Here is a 22,876-nt window from a genome sequence, read left to right as displayed (position 1 = left end):
AGCCCTACCAGCCAGCCCTAACGTCTCACCAGCTCAAGCCCCAGCCAGGCTCCCTCTGGGCTGGGCAGATTCCTCTCAACAAACCTTTTAATGACACCTAACTCTTGTCTTCTGTTGCTTCTAGCTGCAGAGCTCCAGACCAGTAGCTCTACCGTCTCCCCAGCAGAGGTCCAGACCAGTAGCCCTACCAGCCAGCCCTACCGTCTCCCCAGCAGAGGTCCAGACCAGTAGCCCTACCAGCCAGCCCTACCGTCTCCCCAGCAGAGGTCCAGACCAGTAGCCCTACCGTCTCCCCAGCAGAGGTCCAGACCAGTAGCCCTACCAGCCAGCCCTACCGTCTCCCCAGCAGAGGTCCAGACCAGTAGCCCTACCAGCCAGCCCTACCGTCTCCCCAGCAGAGGTCCAGACCAGTAGCCCTACCGTCTCCCCAGCAGAGGTCCAGACCAGTAGCCCTACCGTCTCCCCAGCAGAGGTCCAGACCAGTAGCCCTACCAGCCAGCCCTACCGTCTCCCCAGCAGAGGTCCAGACCAGTAGCCCTACCATCTCCCCAGCAGAGGTCCAGACCAGTAGCCCTACCGTCTCCCCAGCAGAGGTCCAGACCAGTAGCCCTACCAGCCAGCCCTACCGTCTCCCCAGCAGAGGTCCAGACCACTAGCTCTACCATTTTCCCCAGCATGGCTCTCTCCGGGCCGGGTGGCTTCCTCTCTGAGGATCAGTTCATCTGTTCTATCTGCCTGGATGTGTTCACCAACCCAGTCTCCACACCCTGTGGTCACAGCTACTGTCTGGACTGCATCTCCACCTACTGGGATGGTATGTGTTGTGGCTTTGTATATACTGTACACTACCTGAAATATACATGTTTACATAGGCCTATATACTGTATATTACCTGAAACATAAATGTACATAGACCTATATACTGTATATTACCTGAAACATAAATCTACATAGGCCTATAGACCCTACACAACTTGAAATATAAATGTACATAGGTCTATATGCTGTAAGTTACCTGAAATATAAATGTTACATAGGCTTATATACTGTACACTACCTGAAATATAAATGTACATAGGCCTATATACTGTACACTACCTGAAATATAAATGTACGTTTGTTTGTTTGTGTACATGGGCCCAATACATGCAACAACTTACATCCATGCGACCTTATTGGTTGTTTTCTATTAGTAGGCCTATTTCATCACATCCCCATTCAGAGATCAATTGTATTCCGCCATGTGAATTAATGAAATGAAGTGTAACTTGTTGTTGAAGGAGGAGGAGGGAAGACGTGTGTGTGTCCGCTGTGTAAGGAGAGCTTCAGGAAGAGGCCGGACCTTCACATCAACCGCACCCTGAAGGAGATCACCGAGCAGTTTAAGAAGATGGCGGACGGATTGGACCGGGGGGCCATGGTGATTGAAGGAGGGATTGAGAGTCAAGGTTGGGGTGGCGGTGGAAATGAGGGGGTGTCATACGGGGTTGAGCGTCCTCCGGTCCCTCCAAGACCCCCAGGGATGGGTGTGATGCCTGGGGATTTGTTGTTGGAGATGAAGACCAGGTTACAACGACCTTTGAAATCCAGAACCCCTCCGCCCGTCCTCCACCCCCACCCGCCCACACCCTTCTCCTCCAACACCACCGCCCTCTCGCCCCCCGCCCCTCCTGTTGTCCCACGCAGATACACCCTGAGCGGGCCTGCTGATTCCTCTGCCGACGCGCCTCTCTGTCCCGAACACCAGAGGGGGCTGGAGTTCTTCTGCCGGACGGACCAGACGTGTGGGTGTGCCGTGTGCATGGAGGGAGAGCACCATGGACACCAGGTTATACCAGCCAAGAGAGAGTGGCTCATTAAGAAGGTAGGGAGAGGGACAGCGGTGGAGGAGCACGTGTGTGAACTAATTCTGATGGAGATGTAGGATACTTCAATTGCAATGCTACTACTGTAGATATGATTACATTCATGAAGTGATATGAAAACATACTGTATTAACCAAAGCTATATAGTCAGTTTAATCAACTCTACACAAAACAGCCTGGGTGTTTGAAACATTTTTCAAATTGTATTAATCACATGCTTCGATGTAGAGGTAGATATGTACATACTAGGAATAAGGAATAAGTACATTGCAGTATGTTGACTCTGGTCTGTTTCTGTATGCAGTCTCAGTTGGAAATCACAGAGGCGGAGCTGAGGGACATGATCACACAGAGAGAAAAGAAGGTGGAGGACATCAGGACATCACTGGAGGACATACAGGTGGGTGTCTGGAACACACACACACAGACACACACACACACACAGTACACACACACAGACACACACACACACACAGTACACACACACAGACACACACACACACACACACAGTACACACACATAGTACACACACACACAGTACACACAAACAGAACACACATGCAGTCACAGTACACACACACACAGCACACAGACACAGTACACAGTACACAGTACACAGTACACAGTACACAGTACACAGTACACTGAACACAGTACACAGAACACACACACAGACACAGTACACACATACAAAACACACGTACAGGCACAGTACACACATGCAGAACACACACAGAGACACACTACACAGTACACACATACAGTACACACACACAGACACAGAACACACACACAGACACAGAACACACACACAGTCACAGTACACTGTACACAGAACACATACACACACAGAACACACACACAGTCACAGTACACACATACAGAACACACATACAGACACAGTACACACACACAGACACAGAACACAGACACAGACACAGCACACTGTACACAGAACACATACACACACAGAACACACACACAGTCACAGTACACACATACAGAACACACATACAGACACAGTACACACACACAGACACAGAACACAGACACAGACACAGCACACTGTACACAGAACACATACACACACAGAACACACAAACAGACACAGTACACACATACAGAACACACAAACAGACACAGTACACACATACAGAACACACACACAGACACAGTACACAAACACACAGACACAGAACACCCACACAGACACAGTACACACACAGAGAACACAGACACAGTACACACACACAGAACACACACACACAGACATAGTACACACACACACAGAGCGTACTGTGCATTTAATTATCTCTCCCTCCCTCTCTTCGTCCCTCCCCTCTTTGTCTTTCCTCCCTCTCTCCCTGCCCCTCATCATCCCTCTCTCTCTCCCTCTCTCCCCAGGCGTGTGCGGAGCATGAGACAGCGGGCAGCATGCATGTGTTCTCTGCCCTGGTGAGCTCTGTGGAGAGGAGCCAGGCAGAGCTGTTGGAGGTGATAGAGATGTCACAGCGGGCTGCACAGCACCGAGGACAGACACTCATCAGAGACCTACAGCAGGTCTCTTTTTATTCATTCATTTTATTTTACTGAATAGTTTATTTCAGAGAGGACAATAATATCAATAGCAGCGAAGGCAGAGTTATTTTATACAATGTACAATCCAAGAACTAGACATCGTCACAATCTTATTAAAACTTAAATCTCACGAAATGTGATGCATTGTACTAGATTTGGCTAAACAGCTCATTTACATCTTCTGTAGGTGATTAATAAATAAATTCATGCTGCTGTCTTTTTTTTGCTACTGATATTGGTGATTGTTGTCTTTGTCACTGTGTTGCTGCAATGGTTGACAAACCAATTTCCCTCTGGGATTATTAATAATAAAGTATTTCTTCTCTTTTCTTTCCTATCATAGGAGATCTCTGAGCTGAGGAAGAGAAGCGCCACCCTCACCCAGCTAGCCCAGTCTGACGACTACGTACTTTTCTTTAAGGTTAGAGACTCTTTCTGTTCATCACATCTTTTTTTCTTTATTGATCCTTTTCAACAATTTCTACCTTCTTTTAAACCATTTTTTCCTTCGGTTATCTTAGTTAGAGGGTAAGAGGTACTTTTCCTTTCATTCTCTTCATTTAAAATGATCTTCCTACTTGTTTTTTCTAATTAATGTATTCCTCCATTCTCTTTATTCCTCTTCTCAGACATTCTCCACCCCGCCTCAGACCAGGGATTGGTCGGATGCTGTTGTGACCTCTGACCTCACCTCAGGGGCGGTGCTTCTGACTGTCAATCAAATGGTGGAGCGGTTTCGGGAGGACCTCAAGAGACTGCCGGAGATCTGTGAGTTATGGCTGACCGTTGTAGAACTCCTATACATTCTATCTATGAGTACTATCAGTTTCCCAGTGGCCAAAACTGGTTGAAATTACATCAAGATTTCACCACTTTTGCTCGCTGGGTTGTTGCACGTGACACACAGAGAATATCACCAATACTGTAGTGTTGAGACGGTCTAATTTTACTTTATGAGCACTACTAGGCTACAATACTGTAGTGTTGAGACGGTCTAACTTTACTTTATGAACACGACTAGACTACAATACTGTAGTGTTGAGACGGTCTAACTCTACTTTATGAACACGACTAGACTACAATACTGTAGTGTTGAGATGGTCTAACTTTAATATATGAACACGACTAGACTACAATACTGTAGTGTTGAGATGGTCTAACTTTACTTCATGAACACTACTAGGCTACAATACTGTGACTGTCTAACTTTACTTTACGAACACGACTAGACTACAATACTGTAGTGTTGAGACGGTCTAACTCTACTTTATGAACACGACTAGACTACAATACTGTAGTGTTGAGACGGTCTAACTCTACTTTATGAACACGACTAGACTACAATACTGTAGTGTTGAGATGGTCTAACTTTACTTTATGAGCACTACTAGGCTACAATACTGTAGTGTTGTGACTGTCTAACTTTACTTCATGAACACTACTAGGCTACAATACTGTGACTGTCTAACTTTACTTTACGAACACGACTAGACTACAATACTGTAGTGTTGAGACGGTCTAACTTTACTTCAAGAACACTACTACAATACTGTAGTGTTGAGACGGTCTAACTCTACTTTATGAACACGACTAGACTACAATACTGTAGTGTTGAGACGGTCTAACTCTACTTTATGAACACGACTAGACTACAATACTGTAGTGTTGAGACGGTCTAACTCTACTTTATGAACACGACTAGACTACAATACTGTAGTGTTGAGATGGTCTAACTTTACTTTATGAGCACTACTAGGCTACAATACTGTAGTGTTGTGACTGTCTAACTTTACTTCATGAACACTACTAGGCTACAATACTGTGAATGTCTAACTTTACTTTATGAACACTACTAGGCTACAATACTGTGAATGTCTAACTTTACTTTATGAACACTACTAGGCTACAATACTGTAGTGTTGAGACGGTCTAACTTTACTTTATGAACACGACTAGGCTACAATACTGTAGTGTTGTGACTGTCTAACTTTACTTCATGAGCACTACTAGGCTACAATACTGTAGTGTTGTGACTGTCTAACTTTACTTTATGAACACGACTAGGCTACAATACTGTGAATGTCTAACTTTACTTAATGAACACGACTAGACTACAATACTGTAGTGTTATGACTGTCTAACTTTACTTCATGAACACTACTAGGCTACAATACTGTGAATGTCTAACTTTACTTTATGAACACTACTAGGCTACAATACTGTGAATGTCTAACTTTACTTTATGAACACTACTAGACTACAATACTGTAGTGTTGTGACTGTCTAACTTTACTTCATGAGCACTACTAGGCTACAATACTGTAGTGTTGTGACTGTCTAACTTTACTTTATGAACACGACTAGGCTACAATACTGTGAATGTCTAACTTTACTTCATGAACACGACTAGACTACAATACTGTAGTGTTATGACTGTCTAACTTTACTTCATGAACACTACTAGGCTACAATACTGTGAATGTCTAACTTTACTTTATGAACACTACTAGGCTACAATACTGTAGTGTTGTGACTGTCTAACTTTACTTCATGAGCACTACTAGGCTACAATACTGTAGTGTTGTGACTGTCTAACTTTACTTTATGACCACTACTACAATACTGTAGTGTTGAGATGGTCTAACTTTACTTTATGAACACGACTAGGCTACAATACTGTAGTGTTGTGACGGTCTAATTTTACTTTATGAGCACTACTAGGCTACAATACTGTTGTGTTGAGACGGTCTAACTTTACTTTATGAACACGACTAGGCTACAATACTGTAGTGTTGAGACGGTCTAACTTTACTTTATGAACACTACTAGGCTACAATACAATATGTAGAGGATGATGTAGACCATCAATTCTCAACTGGTGGGTCGTGACCCAAATTTAGGTTGCACGCGGTTTTGAATGGGTTGTGTGTGTGTCAGTAAAATAAATAAAAAATGTAATAAATAAATACTCCAGTCTGAACTTAAACAATTTAAACCAGGTAGAAAGCGTGAATAAATGATAATGAACTTACTTTTTTTTTTTTATAATTTAATCTCCGAACAATTAGTCTTCAATCACAGTATTTTCAATATAAAGCTATTAGCAGCAATATTTTGGTTGATTTTGTTGTCTCAAACCAGTGAGTTTATTAACAATCTTCATCAACAATATGGGCAAAATGTATTTATTGACAATGAAAGAGGTGGGAATGTTGTTCCCTTGTCATATAATTGCTATATTTAAAATCAATACAGCATTAAAAATAGTTTTTCAGATTATATTTTGCCGATTATTTTTCCCAATGCAAATATTATGTCGTGACTGAGACAACCTGGTTAATTTTGGGTCCCAAGGCAAAACCAGTTGAGAACCTATAGACCCATACACTGCATTGTCTTTTGTTGGCCAGGTCTGCGTCCTCAACCTCAAACAGAACAATCCGTGGGGAGATATATTCCAAGTAAGGTTTACACGCTCAAATTACCATCCCATCTGTATCTTTTAATTTTAATTATGATCTAATATGTGTCTGATATTGATTAATGCATTCTCTTATGTTTGGCCAGGGTTGCGTCCTCAACCTCAACCAGACCAATCTGTGGGAAGATGTAGTCCAAGTATGATTTTCATTCATGCCTGTGTCACACTCAAAGTCCCAGCTCCTCCCATTCTGTGTGTCTAATAATCTATACGGTATTGACTTGATGTATTCTCTTTTGTTTGGCCAGGTTTGCTTTCTCAACCAAACCATGCTGTAGGAAGAAATAGTCCAAGTAAGTCCAAGATAACATTCACGTCTCTGTCACACTCACAGACCCAACATATGTCTAATAATTCATACAGTAATTGATTTCCTGTATTCTATTTTGTTTGGCCAGATTTACCTTCTCAAGCAGACCAGTCCCTGGGAAGAAGTAGTCCAAGTAAGAGTTTAATTAATTCACAGCTGCTTCTGTCACACTCATCCCTTCCATTTGTTTCTAATAATAATACTGTATTTAATTACATGATATTGTTTTGCCAGGTTTGCGTTCTCCACCTCCACCAGAACACTCTGTAGGAAGAGATAGTCCAGGTTTGGATTCATTCATGTTTCTGTCACATGCACAGGCCCATTCCATACGTGTCAGTTACCAATGATACATACAGTGTCTAATTAAGTGATAATGATCGAGAAGGCGGTGTTTGAAGGATAAATTGGCACAGGTGTTGTTAGGCCCGAGACGAATATATCCTCCAAACACCGGCTTCGAGGGCATTGCCACTTTTATACAACGGGTTACCAACATATTCATATAATGATTGACATATTTTCATTAAAAACGTTAACTTGATTAATTTATTCAAACTATTTCATCCTACCACAAGATATAGGTCGACACAGATCTAGGTTTGCTACCCAAGCCGGCAGGTCGTTCATTCTATTGGTTCGGTTGCCAGAGACGCGACCCAGTCGTTCAGTTCTGCATCTATGAATGCGATCCAGTCGTTCGTTCTAAATGTTCCATTGCCATACTGGCTGGAATCTTCTTATCCCTTGCTTAATAGCTAGCCAACTACGGCTAACTTACAGTCACGTCAAACACTGCAGCCAGAATATTAACAGTAGGTGTATTACCATTTGTTTAAGCTGTTTTCTAGTGAAATTTATTTGGATACATCCACAACAATGAGCTAATGAGGCGCGATATCGCCTGGCATAGAACATTTTCTATCTCATCAGGACACTGTTGTTCAGAGGAGCCAACAACACAGCTAACACAATCACTTCAAACTGAAGCTGGAAAGACTGCAAACTAGCTGCACTTTGTCTCATTTTACTTTGTTCAATTGACATTTCTTACTATACTGTAAACCCAATGCCAGCTGATTCATGATTTCAACTGGCTGAGAAACACTCATCCCGACTCCCAACACGTTCATTACTATGGAACAGCTGGAGATTTGAATATTGAAACAATGTTGTAAATGTCGGAGAGACAGACAGTAAGGTTTATACAAATCTCTGCTGTTGAAAACTAAATGTTAGTCTAAAAGAAATGTGAGATAATGTCTAGATGCTTTTTATAGTGGAGATCAAGTTCATAACTTCCCTGCCTGGGCTGATTGACACAGTGGATTGGGCTGATTGACACAGTGGATTGGGCTGATTGACACAGTGGATTGGGCTGATTGAGACAGTGGATTGCTCAGTCAGATGGAACAGAGTAAATAATCATTTTAACGTGATAGATTTAGCCGGTGGTAACTTGTGGAATAGACACCGGCTGGAATGCAATTTTAACCAATCAACATTTAGGATTAGACCCACCTGTTGTTTAATTACATGTATTCTCTTTTGTTTGGCCAGATTGGCTTTCTCAGCCTCAACCAGACCAGTCAGTGGGAAGAAATCCAAAACCAAGTAAGGCTTTGATTCATTTATTAACTCAAAGTCCCAGTCATGTGATAATATATACAATATTTGATCAGGGGTTAGATGGTTTAACACCTCTCTCTCTCTCTCTCTCTTACGCTCCAGAGGTGAGGAGAGTGCAGGAATATGCAGGTATGTACTTCCTTCCTGTATCATGTTCTCTGTGTTCATGTGTCAAGCACATCATTGCTAGATATAGACACAAAACTGCTGATTGAACTCTTGATTGGTGATTGATGACTTTTCCTCCCTCTTTCTCTCTCTGCCTCTGTTCTCTCTTTCTCTCCCCCACTCATTTTCTCCCTCTTTATGTTTCTCTCTCTGCCCCCCCCCTCCCCTTCTACCTCACCCTCTCCCCTCTTCTCCCTCTCAGTGGATGTAACCCTGGACCCTCTCACCGCCCACCCCCGCCTGCTCATCTCTGACGACGGCAAGCAGGTGCGCTGCTGGGACCGCTACCAGCCCGTGCCGGACGGCCCCGAGCGCTTTGACCGTGTGGTCTGCGTCCTCGGGCGCCAGGCTTTCTCTTCGGGACGCCATTACTGGGAGGTGAGAACAGAAGCAGGGCTAGCTTCATTCCAACAGCCATCAGGCTGATGAAAGTGGATCATAATGGGGCCTGATAGATGGCGGGACTGTATGCCAGGGATTATGTGAATATAGATGTGCTCACTTTCCAGTGTTGTTGTATTGCATGATGTTGTATTGTAGTATATTGTAGTGTATTGATTATAGATTTTGGGTGATTTGTATTCTGAGCTCAATGTAAATGGACAATAAAGGTATCGCTTTGTATCGTAGGTGGAGGTTGGTGGGAAGACGGACTGGGACCTGGGCGTGGCAAGCCACTCCATCAACAGGAAAGGGAAGATCATAGTAAGCCCCGCCCACGGCTACTGGTTCCTGAGTCTCCGGGATAAGAACGACTACGCGTTCCGAACGGAACCGTCGACAGCGCTGGGCCTCAACCACAAACCCAACCGTATAGGGATCTACGTAGACTGTGATAAGGGACAGGTGTCGTTCTATAACATGGACGCTAAGATGCTCATCTATACATTCACCGACAGCTTCTCGGATGCCATTCATCCCTTCTTCAGCCCTTGCACCAATAAGTCTGGCAGGAACGAGGCGCCGCTCATCATTTGTCCTGTCTCGATGCCTCTGGTGGACTGAGATGGGTTTTAGTTGTTTTGTGCATTCCTAAAGGTAGCTTCCTGTCTGTCCTTGTTCAATGTTCTTCACTGAGCCAATAGGACAGGACTGGATAGGTCAAAGCAATATGGTGGAAGCTATAGCTGATGCGCCCAATATACCCAGATGTCTCATGTCAACATAGGGAAGTGAACAAGGCCAGAAGAGAGGGAACAATTTTCTGGAATGAAATACAGTCTCTTAGAACCATTCATAATGACCTCCTGTGTTCTATGGAGCTGACCAATGGATACTCTGGATACTGAGTCTGGATTGGACTGATCATTTTGACCAATACAACCGACTACAGTCCATCAGTCTGAGAATGAAGGATTTCACCATCTGTCCTTATCACACGATGGATTAATCTGTCTATATTGGGTCATATGTGTCTCACATGGCTCCCTATTCCCATTTAGTCTGCTTCTTTGACCAGAGCCCTATGGGCGCTATGTATTGCATTACTATAGGGAATAGTGTGTTATTTGGGACATAACCACAGTCATACAAATAAAACGTATTACTTGTATATTACAATCCAGTTTTTGAAGGATGTCCACAATAAACCAAATGTAAACTATGTGGACTGGGAGCCACCGAGTAAGACCCAGAGACAAACACAAAGACAAAGAATCCTTTATGAGCCAGTCAATTTAGTCATCGTATTCTACACAGAGTGGACAAAACTTTAAGAACACCTGCTCTTTCCATGACACAGACTGACCAGGTGAATCCAGGTGAAAACTATGAGCCCTTACTGATGTTACTTGTTAAATCCACTTCAATCAGTGTAGATGAAGGGGAGGAGACAGGATAAATATGGATTTTTAAGCCTTGTGACATTTGAGACATGTATTGTGTATGTGTGTCATTCAGAGGGTGAATGGGCAAGACTAAAGATTTAAGTGGCTTTGAAAGGGGTATGGTAGTAGGTTCCAGGCGCACCGGTATGTGTCAAGAACTGCAACGCTGCTGTGTTTTTCACGCTCAACAGTTTCCTGTGTGTATCAAGAATGGTCCACCACTCAATGAATGGTCTGCCAATTTGACACACCTGTGGGAAGAATTGTAGTCAACATGGGCTTGCATCCCTGTGGAACGCTTTCAACACCTTGTAGAGTCCATGCCCCAACGAATTGAGGCTGTTCTGAGGGCAAAAGGGGGCTGTGCAACTCAATATTAGGAAGGTGTTCTTAATGTTTGGTACACTCAGTGTATGTACTGTATATAACTAACACCATCTAAAAAGAAGTCCCCTTGGTTGTGTTGGCCATCACTAATGCACAGTTACTGATCTTAAACAGAGAGCACAATGATCACTGACTTCTGTCCAGATTGTGTAAATGGACATCAAACATACATCTATAATTACAATTTATGGAATGTGGGGATTGAACCTACCATACTGGATAGCCTGGGGTGAATGAGACGGAATACTCTTTGGAAAACTATATTAGTGACAGAATATATTTGAATCATGTTGTAATAGGAGTTCAATTGGAGGCTAATCTAATAAATCATTGCATGAATTTTTCTAAAATAGCCCTGACCTTGAGTTGTCCATCTTGTTGAACTTTCTAGTACAGTATTGTATAGGCTATTATATTATATTATACCCTGTTAGAGCCTATTAAATGAGCATATTCAATAAGGCTACAAATAAAATATTTCTCCAATTGATAGCCTGCATTTCATTAAATCTGAAAGCAGGTATAGGGTCAATACCACAACTATCTAATAGGCAGAATAATTACAGTGTAAACGTGATGTTTACATGAGGGGTGTTGAAAAACTTCCCCTCCTCGCGATGCCTGCATCCGCCAAAGACTGCAGCTATAGGTCACCGAGAAAGCGACGCGCCATGCATGGCTGTTGTAGACTGCGTCGGTCGGGAGGAGGAGAGCTGGAGAGGAGACTGAGTAGAGCCTCGGAAATAAGAGATTAGACAAACACAGCAAGCAGCATGCCGTTTGGGATGGTAACGCTTTCCACTGTCAGATACCATCATCACTAAGAACTGAACAAATCTCCAAAGCGGTAAGTGCTTCGATAGGTTTTTTAATTACGTTGCACATTTTCCTAAACGCTTTCTTGCACCTGGGGGGAATCCAGTTCGGAGGTTCATATCGTATTGACATCTAACTGGGCGTAGGCTAGGCTATCTGCCCATCTGTCTGTCTGTCTCTCTCAGGTTGAATATATTCGATTTGATTTATGTCACAATGACAATATAACGAATATGTTGTTGTTGTCCAAATCTATTCGTTGCAGTTTTGCCCATCCGTTGAAACGACAGCAAATGCAACTCTGTGCCTATGTTCCAGTTTTGATGCACACTTCATCCAATGGGCATGCAGTGTGTGTGATCGTCAATATGGAAATTGTAACATTAGAATAAAAACACTGGTGGGCTATGTGATTGAAAGGAACAGCATTGAATTGGCTATATATTCAATAAACAACCCAACCAGCCGAAGGAACACTTCCTATTCGCAAGTATTTTGTAATTAGGCTAAAACCGGTCAAAAATGTCCCGGACGGCGCACGTATCGATGTCCCTCCCTGTTGATGCGGTGGTGGCGGCTCGGGGCTGGGTCGTTCCCAACAGTGCCGCATTTGCATGTAGAACAGTGACAGTGTCAAATAAGGTAGAAGCCTACCAACCGCGATGCCTTTGCACAATGCGTCCAGGTCCCATTGATAACTGCAGTGGTGTAAAGTAACAAAGTAAAATATACTTTGAAGTGGAATACTACTTAATTATTTTTTTTTGGGGGGGATATCTGTACTTTACTTGAAGCCTACAACAGTGCATTCTGAACATTTTCAGACCCCTTGACTTTTTCCACATTTTGTTAGGTTACAGCCTTATTTTAATTTTTTAATTTTTATTCATCAATCTACACATAATACTCCACAATGACAAAGAAAAACAGGTTTGCAAAAAAATTAAATATCACATTTACATAAGTATTCAGACCCTTTACTCAGTACTTTGTTGAAGTACCTTTGGCATTGATTACAGCCTTGAGTCTTCTTGGGTATGAAGCTAGGCACACCTGTATTTGGGGAGTTTCTCCCATTCTTCTCTGCTGATCCTCTCAAGCTCTGTTAGGTTGGATGGGGAGTGTCGCTGCACAGCTATTTTCAGGTCTCCAGAGATGTTCGATTGGGTTCAAATCCGGGCTCTGGCTGGGCCTCTCAAGGACATTCAGAGACTTGTCCCGAAGCCACTCCAAGAATGATGGATGCAACTGTTTTTTTGGGGACCACCAATGCTGCAGAATTTTTTTGGTACCTTTCCCCAGATCTGTGCCTTAACACAATCCTGTCTCGGAGCTCTACAGACAATTCCTTCGACCTCATGGCTTGGTTTTTGCTCTGACATGCACTGTCAACTGTGGGACCTTAAATAGACAGGTGTGTGCCTTTCTAAATCATGTCCAATCAATTTATTTTATCACAGGTGGACTCCAATCAAGTTGTAGAAACATCTTAAGGATGATCAATGAAAACAGGATGCACCTGAGCTCAATATCGAGTCTCATAGCAAAGGGTCTGAATACTTATGTAAATGAGGTATTTATGCTTTTTATTTTTAATACATTTGCAAACATTTCTAAAAACCTGTTTTCGCTTTGTCATTATCGGGTATTGTGTGTAGATTGATAAAACATTTATAAAAAAAAATAGAATAATGCTGTAACGTAAAAAAATGTGGAAAAAGTGAAGGGGTCTGAATACTTTCCGAATGGACTGTACTTTTTACTAGGCCTTATTTTCCCTGACACCAACAGTAGGCTAGGCTACTCGATAACATTCCAATGCTTAGCAGTACAGGGAAGAATGGTCCAATTCATACACTTATCAAGAGAACATCCCTGGTCATCCATACTGCCTCTGATCTGGCGAACTCACTTAACACAGATGCTTTGTTTGTAAATGATGTCTGAGTGTTTGTAAATGGTCTGGTGGTCAGTGTTGGAGTGTGCCCCTGGCTATCCATAAAAAAAGGAAATTGTGCCGTCTGGTTTGTAATATAAGGAATTTGGAAGGATTTATAGCTTCTACTTTTGATACTTAAAGCTACAATATGTAACTTTTTGGGTGACCCCAACCAAATGCACATAGAAATGTGAGTGATAGATATGTCATTCTCATTGAAAGCAAGTCTAATAAGTGGTGTATCTATTCTATGTGCTCCATTTCTATGCTTCCCATTCTTAAGTTTTGTTTTTGCTTCTTTTACTTTCCGTTTTGTACACAAGCTTCAAACAGCTTAAAATAAAATATTTTTGGTTATGGAAAATACATTTCACAGCAGTTTTCATGGTACAATGATTCTCTAATTGCTTGTTTTGCCACATAAACTGGAATTAGGCAACCTATTACAATTTTAGCAACCAGGAAATGATGGAGTTATTTCTGCATGGTGCATCTTTAAGTGTATTTAAAACCAGATAGTTTTAGATTTTTACTCAAGTAGTATACTACTTTCACTTCCACTTCAGTCATTTTCTATTAGGGTCTTTACTTTAACTCAAGGATGACAATTGCGTACTTTTTCCACCACTGGATAACTGTCGATGGTACATTTAGTCCGTTATAAATAGAGTGGATTGAGTTTGAATGAGGAATGGAATGAGCTTCTCTCTGTTCTGTGTTCTATTTTCTCCCCATTCTAGTTTATGTTACATAACACTCAAGGCTATTCCCCCTCCAGTGTTTCCGTATTAGAGAGGATTGTGTGAATTAGGCTAGGTACCCAACTCCCCATGGTAAAACTGTAAGAAATTACTCTTTCTAGTTTCTTCCTCTAATCCCGCCGGCTAAGCTTTGGGGGCTGAGTTAAGCTTCTTTAGTGAGCAGGTCAGTGAGTCGTTTAGCCGCGCCTTTGTCTGCAACACTGGACTTAACTCACAGCTGGGTGTTTCTAATGATATTGATAAAGCCGCAGTACGATTAAATTAAAGGTCAAAGGTTATTGTTGACGTGCCGAACAGATGGCACCCTATTCCCCTATGGGACCTTGTTAAAAGAAATGCACTAGGGTACCATTTTGAACTCAGTCTAGGGCTCTATCCAGCAGATTGATAATCTACAGTACCAGAGTACTTTTGGGCAGGAGTTGCTACCTGGCACAGAACTAAAGAAAATAAACCATTTTACCATTATGACTTTGCCAGTGACACTTTAATTTATTCGACTTTTACGTTAAGAATATCATAGAATTATTGATTAACACCATGCGACAAGTAACCTCAGATGTGTGAGTGCTTTTCCTATTTTGATTCACAGGTCTAGGATCAGCCATCGCTTATACCCAAATCATGACCGTAATTAGAGGGGAAAGTGTTTAACTGACCTTAGATTAGTGTCTAGGCCTAGGGGCTACTTTGTCCTACTTCTAGTTCTAAGAGGTGGTTGAGTCTGGGGGAACTTTTTGGCAGAAAATGACAGAAGCCAGAAGAAACTGTTGTTGAGGAGCTGTCACCTTTACAAAGAAATTGTGACTTGGTCTCTCTTTCTCTCCCTCTTTCACCTCACTCTTCCCCTCTTTCATTCCTCATCTGCTCCCCCCTTTTCTCTCTCCATCTCTCTTGTTCTCCCTCTCTATCTCCCTACATTGTTCCTTGTCATGTTCTCTGAAGGAGGGTAATGATGACATCACAAATTCAGGCTGATACAGTGTGATCCATCATTCCTGGCCTGACATTGACATGGCAACAGGCAGGAAGGGTGAGTCCTTGACTTCTATGTGTGTCTGTTTCTGTCTGTCTGTCTGTCCGTCTGCCCCTCTGTCTGTGTGAATGCAACTGATATCGCCCAAACATTAATTCATTTATCTGCCAGCGATTGTCTCTAAGTGCATGGATTTTCAATTCCCTTCCCTTTGTTTGTAAAGCCCTAATGCCATGTCAGACCTAACTTATACTGATGGACCAAAACACTAACTCTCTCTCTCGCTCTCTCGTTCTCTGTCTCACTCTCTCTCATAAAATCGCAATGAAAACTTACAGTCGTATACAGCTGCATCGCCATGCATGAATTATACTGTATGTGTGTGCATGTGTACAGTACGTGCCTGTGTGTGTATTTCTGTTCCTGACCGAGTCACGCTATTACTGCCTCTTTCCCAGGGTCGACCTCGAAGGGAGGAAGCGTGCGTTTCCCTGACGACGAGGATGCCATGGGCTCCCCTGTTCACCGTGAGGACAAAGCCAACGATTCGTCCATCCCTGCTCTCCCAGAGCCTGATGGGAACTTCCTGGTTAAGGTGGGCGGGGTTTGGAATACGAATGCTCGAATTCCTTGTGCCAAGTTCAGTAGGCAAACATTGTTGAACATTGCAGATTGAAATGTTATGAATAGAGCAGACATGATTCCTTATTCTACAGGTCATAGAGCCATGTTTGTTCTTCATAACATATGTCTATAACGTTATGCCCTGCTGAATGCACCCCTGATCGGTACCTTCATAAGAACTCCTTAACGCATTTCATAAGAAGTGTGTGAGTATTTAATAAGTGTTTATGTAATTTGTACTGTGTTTCTCCTCTCTCTCTCTGTCTGTCTGTCTGTCTGTCTGTCTGTCTGTCTGTCTGTCTGTCTGTCTGTCTGTCTGTCTGTCTGTCTGTCTGTCTGTCTGTCTGTCTGTCTGTCTAGGTAGGGTTCCTGAGGAGTCTGCATCGTTATGAGATCGTCTTCACCCTCCCAGAGGTGCCTGTGCTGGGGAAAGATGTGTGCTCCCTCCCTTCCTCCTCATCACCGACTCCCAGACCCCTCCTCAAAGTCAACCGTGTCACACCCACACCAGAGGGTACGTGGGAGACCAGTTTCATTAGGGCATGCCAAAGAAAACGTTAAACCGTTTTGCAATGGAAAATTATTGTTAGTTATTGGAGTCCAGGTAGTCCCTTCCTGTTTCAGTCAGTTTTTATACTGTTCGAAGCCTATTGAATGCGACCCAGGATAGAAACTGAGATGATTGCTTCTGTGTTCCTTGTACAGGATCCAAATTGTCCAAATGGATATGAATTGAGTAAATGGATATACTGGTAAAGATGGGTGCAGTGTAGACCTGAAAGTGGCAGAAAACCACTAACAAGGCATATCTGATCTCCCATGTCTCTGCCAACAAACATATTACCACCATAACAAGACACTGTTTCTGTCATTACTGTGAACTACTATTACAGTAACCGGATTTTTGTCATTACTGTAACCTACTATTACATTAACCGGTATGTTATCAAACCTGTGAAACTTGAATGTCTGTCTGGATCACTGGCGAAGGTCTCCTTCCTTCTTCTACCTTTTGTCCCACTCCACTCTCCCCCTCCATCCCCTGTCCCCAATGAGTACTTGTCTGGCCCAAAGTTGACAATTTCCCTACCTCTTCCCCTTTTATCACCTATTCTACATTCTTTGGATCTGCTCTCCATCCCCTGTTCCCCACAAATTCCATCCGACCCATGGAGAGTGATGCTCTGATCGGAATTACCAGAGGAATATAACCACCACCAGACAGTCATTACCAGAGGAATATAACCACCACCAGACAGACATTACCAGAGGAATATAACCACCATCACCAGCCAGTCATTACCAGAGGAATATAACCACCACCAGACAGTCATTACCAGAGGAATATAACCACCACCAGACAGTCATTACCAGAGGAATATAACCACCACCACCAGACAGTTATTACCAGAGGAATATAACCACCACCAGACAGTCATTACCAGAGGAATATAACCACCACCAGACAGTCATTACCAGAGGAATATAACCACCACCAGACAGTTATTACCAGAGGAATATAACCACCACCAGACAGTTATTACCAGAGGAATATAACCACCACCAGACAGCTATAACCAGAGGAATATAACCACCACCAGATAGACATTACCAGAGGAATATAACCACTACCAGACAGTCATTACCAGAGGAATATAACCACTACCAGACAGTCATTACCAGAGGAATATAACCACCACCAGACAGTCATTACCAGAGGAATATAACCACCACCAGACAGTTATTACCAGAGGAATATAACCACCACCAGACAGTCATTACCAGAGAAATATAACCACCACCAGACAGTCATTACCAGAGGAATATAACCACCACCAGACAGTTATTACCAGAGGAATATAACCACTACCAGACAGTCATTGCCAGAGGAATATAACCACCACCAGACAGTTATTACCAGAGGAATATAACCACCACCAGACAGTTATTACCAGAGGAATATAACCACCACCAGACAGTTATTACCAGAGGAATATAACCACCACCAGACAGTCATTACCAGAGGAATATAACCACCACCAGACAGTTATTACCAGAGGATTATAACCACCACCAGACAGTCATTACCAGAGGAATACAACCACCACCAGACAGTTATTACCAGAGGAATATAACCACCACCAGACAGTCATTACCAGAGGAATATAACCACCACCAGACAGTTATTACCAGAGGAATATAACCACCACCAGACAGTTATTACCAGAGGAATATAACCACCACCAGACAGTCATTACCAGAGGAATATAACCACCACCAGACAGTTATTATCAGATGAATATAACCACCACCAGACAGTTATTACCAGAGGAATATAACCACCACCAGACAGTCATTACCAGAGGAATATAACCACCACTAGACAGTCATTACCAGAGGAATATAACCACCACCAGACAGTTATTACCAGAGGAATATAACCACCACCAGACAGTCATTACCAGAGGAATATAACCACCACCAGACAGTTATTACCAGAGGAATATAACCACCACCAGACAGTTATTACCAGAGGAATATAACCACCATCAGACAGTCATTACCAGAGGAATATAACCACCACCAGACAGTTATTACCAGAGGAATATAACCACCACCACCAGACATTACCAGAGGAATATAACCACCACCAGACAGTCATTACCAGAGGAATATAACCACCACCAGACAGACATTACCAGAGGAATATAACCACCACCAGACAGTCATTACCAGAGGAATATAACCACCACTAGACAGTCATTACCAGAGGAATATAACCATCACCAGACAGTTATTACCAGAGGAATATAACCACCACCAGAGGAATATAACCACCACCAGACAGTTATTACCAGAGGAATATAACCACCACCAGACAGTCATTACCAGAGGAATATAACCACCACCAGACAGTTATTACCAGAGGAATATAACCACCACCAGACAATCATTACCAGAGGAATATAACCACCACCAGAGTTATTACCAGAGGAATATAACCATCACCAGACAGTTATTACCAGAGGAATTTAACCACCACCAGACAGTCATTACCAGAGGAATATAACCACCACCAGACAGTCATTACCAGAGGAATATAACCACCACCAGACATTTATTACCAGAGGAATATAATCACCACCAGACAGACATTACCAGAGGAATATAACCACCACCACCAGATAGTTATTACCAGAGGAATATAACCACCACCAGACAGTCATTACCAGAGGAAAGTAACCACTATCAGACAGTCATTACCAGAGAAATATAACCACCACCAGACAGTCATTACCAGAGGAAAGTAACCACTATCAGACAGTCATTACCAGAGGGGAACAAAAACCAAAGAGATCAATCCATCAGCTCCCATTTCAGCCCTGAATCGATTCAGAGAGAGGAGACCAGAAGAGGAGATGCTTTTGCATTGCCTCCACCCCCCCCCACCCCCCTCCCCCTCTCTTTCACACCGCTGCTATTCTCTGTTGTTATCATCTATGCATAGTCACTTTAATAACTCTACCTACATGTACATATTACCTCAATTACCTTGACTAACCGGTGCCCCCGCACATTGACTCTGTACCGGTACCCCCTGTATATTGTCTCACTATTGTTATTTTACTGCTGCTCTTTAATTACTTGTTACTTTTATTTATTTTTCTTATTCCAACTGCATTGTTAGTTATGGGCTCGTAAGTAAGCATTTCACTGTAAGGTCTACACCTTTTGTATTCGGCACATGTGACCAATAAAATTTGATTTGATTCCCTGGCTTCATCCCAAATGTTCCCCTGCACCCTATTCCCTATACAGTGCACTGCTTTCGACCAGGGCCCATACGGCGGGCCCATAGACCTCTGGTCAAAGGTAGTACACAATGTAGGGAATAAAGCGCCATTTGAATTTTAGGGGGAAAGAATCTGAGCTCCCCGCTGGGCTTTCAGAGTGGCTTCCTGTAAGAAAACCCTGGGTTGTGTCCTGGATAGCAGCCTATTCTATTAACTTGAAACATTGAATGTTCCCTATAGGCCCTGATCAAATTAGTGTACTATATAGGTAATATGGTGGCATTTCAGACACAGATTTTATGGTATGTGGGGAAGCTATGGCCAATTACATTGAAGTAAATACTCAATAGACTACTGTCTCTCAGTCTTACGTTACTTCTGTCTGTTTTGATGCCTTTTTGTCTCTGTCTTCATGTCACTCTTTCCCCGCACATTCCTGTCCTTTTATTATTGACTGTCTCCATCTTTCTCTCCTTCTTTCTGTATTTCTTTCTTTCTCTCCCTTTCTTTTTTTACCTCTGTCTCCCTCCCTCTCTCCATCCATTCCCTGTCTCTCTCCCTCTCTCCATCCATTCCCTGTCTCTCTCCCTCTCTCCATCCATTCCCTGTCTCCCTCCCTCTCTCCATCCATTCCCTGTCTCCCTCCCTCTCTCCATCCATTCCCTATTTCCCTCCCTCTCTCCATCCATTCCCTGTCTCTCTCCATCCATTCCCTATTTCCCTCCCTCTCTCCATCCATTCCCTCCCTCTCTCCATCCATTCCCTATTTCCCTCCCTCCCTCTCTCCATCCATTCCCTGTCTCTCTCCATCCATTCCCTATTTCCCTCCTTCTCTCCATCCATTCCCTATTTCCCTCCCTCTCTCCATGCATTCCCTGTCTCCCTCCCTCTCTCCATCCATTCCCTGTCTCCCTCCCTCTCTCCATCCATTCCCTGTCTCCCTCCCTCTCTCCATCCATTCCCTGTCTCTCTCCCTCTCTCCATCCATTCCCTGTCTCCCTCCCTCTCTCCATCCATTCCCTATTTCCCTCCCTCTCTCCATCCATTCCCTGTCTCCCTCCCTCTCCATCCATTCCCTGTCTCTCTCCCTCTCTCCATCCATTCCCTGTCTCCCTCCCTCTCTCCATCCATTCCCTATTTCCCTCCCTCTCTCCATCCATTCCCTGTCTCCCTCCCTCTCCATCCATTCCCTGTCTCTCTCCCTCTCTCCATCCATTCCCTGTCTCCCTCCCTCTCTCCATCCATTCCCTATTTCCCTCCCTCTCTCCATCCATTCCCTGTCTCCCTCCCTCTCTCCATCCATTCCCTATTTCCCTCCCTCTCTCCATCCATTCCCTGTCTCCCTCCCTCTCCATCCATTCCCTGTCTCTCTCCCTCTCTCCATCCATTCCCTGTCTCCCTCCCTCTCTCCATCCATTCCCTATTTCCCTCCCTCTCTCCATCCATTCCCTGTCTCCCTCCCTCTCCATCCATTCCCTGTCTCTCTCCCTCTCTCCATCCATTCCCTGTCTCCCTCCCTCTCTCCATCCATTCCCTATTTCCCTCCCTCTCTCCATCCATTCCCTGTCTCCCTCCCTCTCTCCATCCATTCCCTATTTCCCTCCCTCTCTCCATCCATTCCCTGTCTCCCTCCCTCTCTCCATCCATTCCCTGTCTCTCTCCCTCTCTCCATCCATTCCCTGTCTCTCTCCCTCTCTCCATCCATTCCCTGTCTCCCTCCCTCCCTCTCTCCATCCATTCCCTGTCTCCCTCCCTCTCTCCATCCATTCCCTGTCTCTCTCCCTCTCTCCATCCATTCCCTGTCTCCCTCCCTCTCTCCATCCATTCCCTGTCTCTCTCCCTCTCTCCATCCATTCCTTGTTTCTCTTGGTCCATCTGCCATCTCCTGCTATCCCCCTCCTTCCCTCCCTCTAGGTGGGGTGAAGGTGACGTGTGAGTACACCACCCACCAGGAGGGGGTGCTGCAGGAGGAGCTGACCCTGATCAGCCGGGGGAAGAAGGACCAACGTCTGCGGGTCAGGCTACAGGCCCGGGTCATGGGTGAGTTACTCCTGTGTGCCTGGTCATGTATGGACACAGTCATACACACAGAAACACACACAGTGACACACATACTGATCATCTGGGCAGTAACCCTGTGTTAATAGGGGAAATATCTGCAGTTAGTTACCACTTACTTATGGTATTTACAGCAAGGCATACTGCTGAGTTAAATGCTATTATGCAACAGATGTACTATGTATGGCCTGTCAGTGTTAAAGGGTGGACAGCACCCTCTGGTGGACTAAGAGGTCTCTGCAACTTCCTCTACATCACACACTCAATATGATCCTTTACTCAGCAAAATAACAGTGACTCTTCCGCTCTCTTTCTCAATCTCCCTCCCTCTTTCTCTCTCTCGCCCTATCTCTTACCCACCAACCCAATCTACCCCACCCTCTCCCTCCTTCCCTCTCTCTTTTCCCTCTCTCTCCCTCCATCCCCTTCTCCCTCTCTCTGTAGATCGTCACCATGGTACTCCTATGCTGCTGGAGGGGGTGCGGTGTCTGGGGGCGGAGAAAGAAAAAAGGAAATGAGCCGTCCATCCCTTTATATCTTCCCCCTCCTGTAGAGACCAGCCATCGTCCGTCCCTTTATATCTACCCCTCCTGTAGAGACCAGCCATCGCCCGTCCCTTTATATCTTACTCCTCCTGTAGAGACCAGCCATCGTCCGTCCCTT

General features: G+C 43.8%; 2 protein-coding genes across 2 annotated transcripts; both read left to right on the top strand.

Moving 5' to 3' along the window:
* The first annotated feature begins 506 nt into the window (after nucleotides 1-506).
* On the top strand, nucleotides 507-10,787 carry btr01 (bloodthirsty-related gene family, member 1). Its single transcript, XM_038981381.1, has 10 exons — nucleotides 507-814; nucleotides 1,287-1,864; nucleotides 2,170-2,265; nucleotides 3,271-3,426; nucleotides 3,788-3,865; nucleotides 4,074-4,232; nucleotides 7,998-8,032; nucleotides 8,977-8,993; nucleotides 9,235-9,410; nucleotides 9,663-10,787. Exons 1-10 carry the CDS (start codon nucleotides 676-678, stop codon nucleotides 10,035-10,037), a joined length of 1,809 nt encoding a protein of 602 aa, XP_038837309.1. The 5' UTR covers nucleotides 507-675; the 3' UTR covers nucleotides 10,038-10,787.
* Nucleotides 10,788-15,775: 4,988 nt separating this feature from the next.
* Nucleotides 15,776-22,731, top strand: si:ch211-151p13.8 (uncharacterized protein LOC562078 homolog). The gene is made up of 5 exons (XM_038981843.1): nucleotides 15,776-15,794; nucleotides 16,196-16,332; nucleotides 16,722-16,875; nucleotides 22,070-22,195; nucleotides 22,658-22,731. Exons 1-5 carry the CDS (start codon nucleotides 15,776-15,778, stop codon nucleotides 22,729-22,731), a joined length of 510 nt encoding a protein of 169 aa, XP_038837771.1.
* Nucleotides 22,732-22,876: the final 145 nt, after the last annotated feature.

Source organism: Salvelinus namaycush, chromosome 42, assembly GCF_016432855.1.
Source record: "Salvelinus namaycush isolate Seneca chromosome 42, SaNama_1.0, whole genome shotgun sequence".
In the NCBI taxonomy this organism is placed as follows: domain Eukaryota; kingdom Metazoa; phylum Chordata; class Actinopteri; order Salmoniformes; family Salmonidae; genus Salvelinus; species Salvelinus namaycush.
This window is presented reverse-complemented; position numbering and strand designations above follow the sequence as displayed.